Source organism: Condylura cristata, unplaced genomic scaffold (genome assembly GCF_000260355.1).
Source record: "Condylura cristata isolate star-nosed mole 26May11 unplaced genomic scaffold, ConCri1.0 scaffold00026, whole genome shotgun sequence".
NCBI classification, from domain to species: Eukaryota; Metazoa; Chordata; class Mammalia; order Eulipotyphla; family Talpidae; genus Condylura; species Condylura cristata.
The window spans coordinates 2484099-2485277 of NW_004567127.1; the positions used below are offsets into that span (position 1 = coordinate 2484099).

Consider the following 1179-nt stretch of genomic DNA (forward strand, 5'->3'; position numbering starts at 1 on the left):
GACATCACCAGGATGTGGGGTTTTCTCTTTACTTTTGGAGATTAGCTTCCTGATGAAACCCCGCCTCGTTCAAGACAAGTTAAGCGGGTTAGGACGCAGCACTGCAAGCTGGCCGCAGCCGCTTCAGTGCAAATTCCGTCCCGGGCCCCCGAGCTGACCCACAGGGCACGGCAGACCCCTCCTGTCTCTCCGCTGCTCCCCTCAGCAGTGCATTTCAGTCCATCTGCCTGTTCTGCTCCCCACTCTGTCTCTGGGGAATCCTCTCACCGCCCCTGCACCTCTGGCCTGTACCCCAGTTCTGTATGCGTAAATAAAAATGACAAAAAAGGAACAACTGACCAGGGTCTGCCCTACATGGGGCTCCAAGCAGAACGTCCAGAGACGCTGCCCAGACAGCGGGGTGGGCTGAGGCCTCTTCTATTTCTCTTACAGACTTTTTAACTTGGAACCAAAGAGAATGCAGCAAGCTCCAGCACTTCCTGTGCAAGTACCGGCCCTAGGCGCCAGGGGGCGCCCCGTCCGCGCGCCCCCGCCCCCGCCCCCGCCCCGCTCCCGGGGTGGGGCTCAGTGTCCCGCAGTAAAGGTGGCCGCTAAGCCTGCGGAGGCCCTCACGGTCGGCAGCTTAGAGGCAGAGACCCCACACGGCTCCGCGTGGTTTCTGGCTGCGAGTCCCGCGCGCCCCTTCCCCACGCGCGCCTCCGGCCCCTCCCGCCGGCCGCTCAGCAGGCGAGTGTGAAGCCCGTGACCACAGCGCTGGGTCTTTGCCCACCAGTGACAAAGGTTTGAAAACAACGAAGCAGAAGGAAACCCAGGAAGCAGCCTCCCACCCCGCTGCACCCCCCTGCCTGCCCCCCCCCATGCCCACGCCCTCCGCTGCCCGCTCGGTCTCCCCTGGGCAGGGACCCTCACCGGCCCAGTCCCGCCGCGGGATCCCCCGAAGAGGACACGGCTCAGAGCCACAGCCCTGGCTTAGAGGCGGTGGAGAGGGGGGCGCCTGCTGCCCCAAGCCATGGGCGCTGTTAGGGTCCCCTGGGGGGGAGATGGCGGTCACGCCTGGGCAGCCAACCAGTCACTCGGTACCCACCGTCCCCTGCCGCTAACAGTCTCCTGGCCCTGGGAGGTGTGAGATCATTGGTGGTGCAAGGACTGACCAGGTCAGTTCCCCCTGGGGGCATAAGG

General features: G+C 64.5%; 1 protein-coding gene across 1 annotated transcript in view; it reads left to right on the top strand.

The window, feature by feature from the left end:
- The window catches only part of REG4 (regenerating islet-derived family, member 4), a 7221-nt gene extending 6721 nt beyond the window's left edge, over window positions 1-500 (top strand). The window contains exon 5 of the mRNA XM_004689590.1: window positions 433-500. Coding sequence (XP_004689647.1) covers window positions 433-500 — 68 coding nt within the window. The remainder of the gene's footprint in view (window positions 1-432) is intronic.
- Window positions 501-1179: the final 679 nt, after the last annotated feature.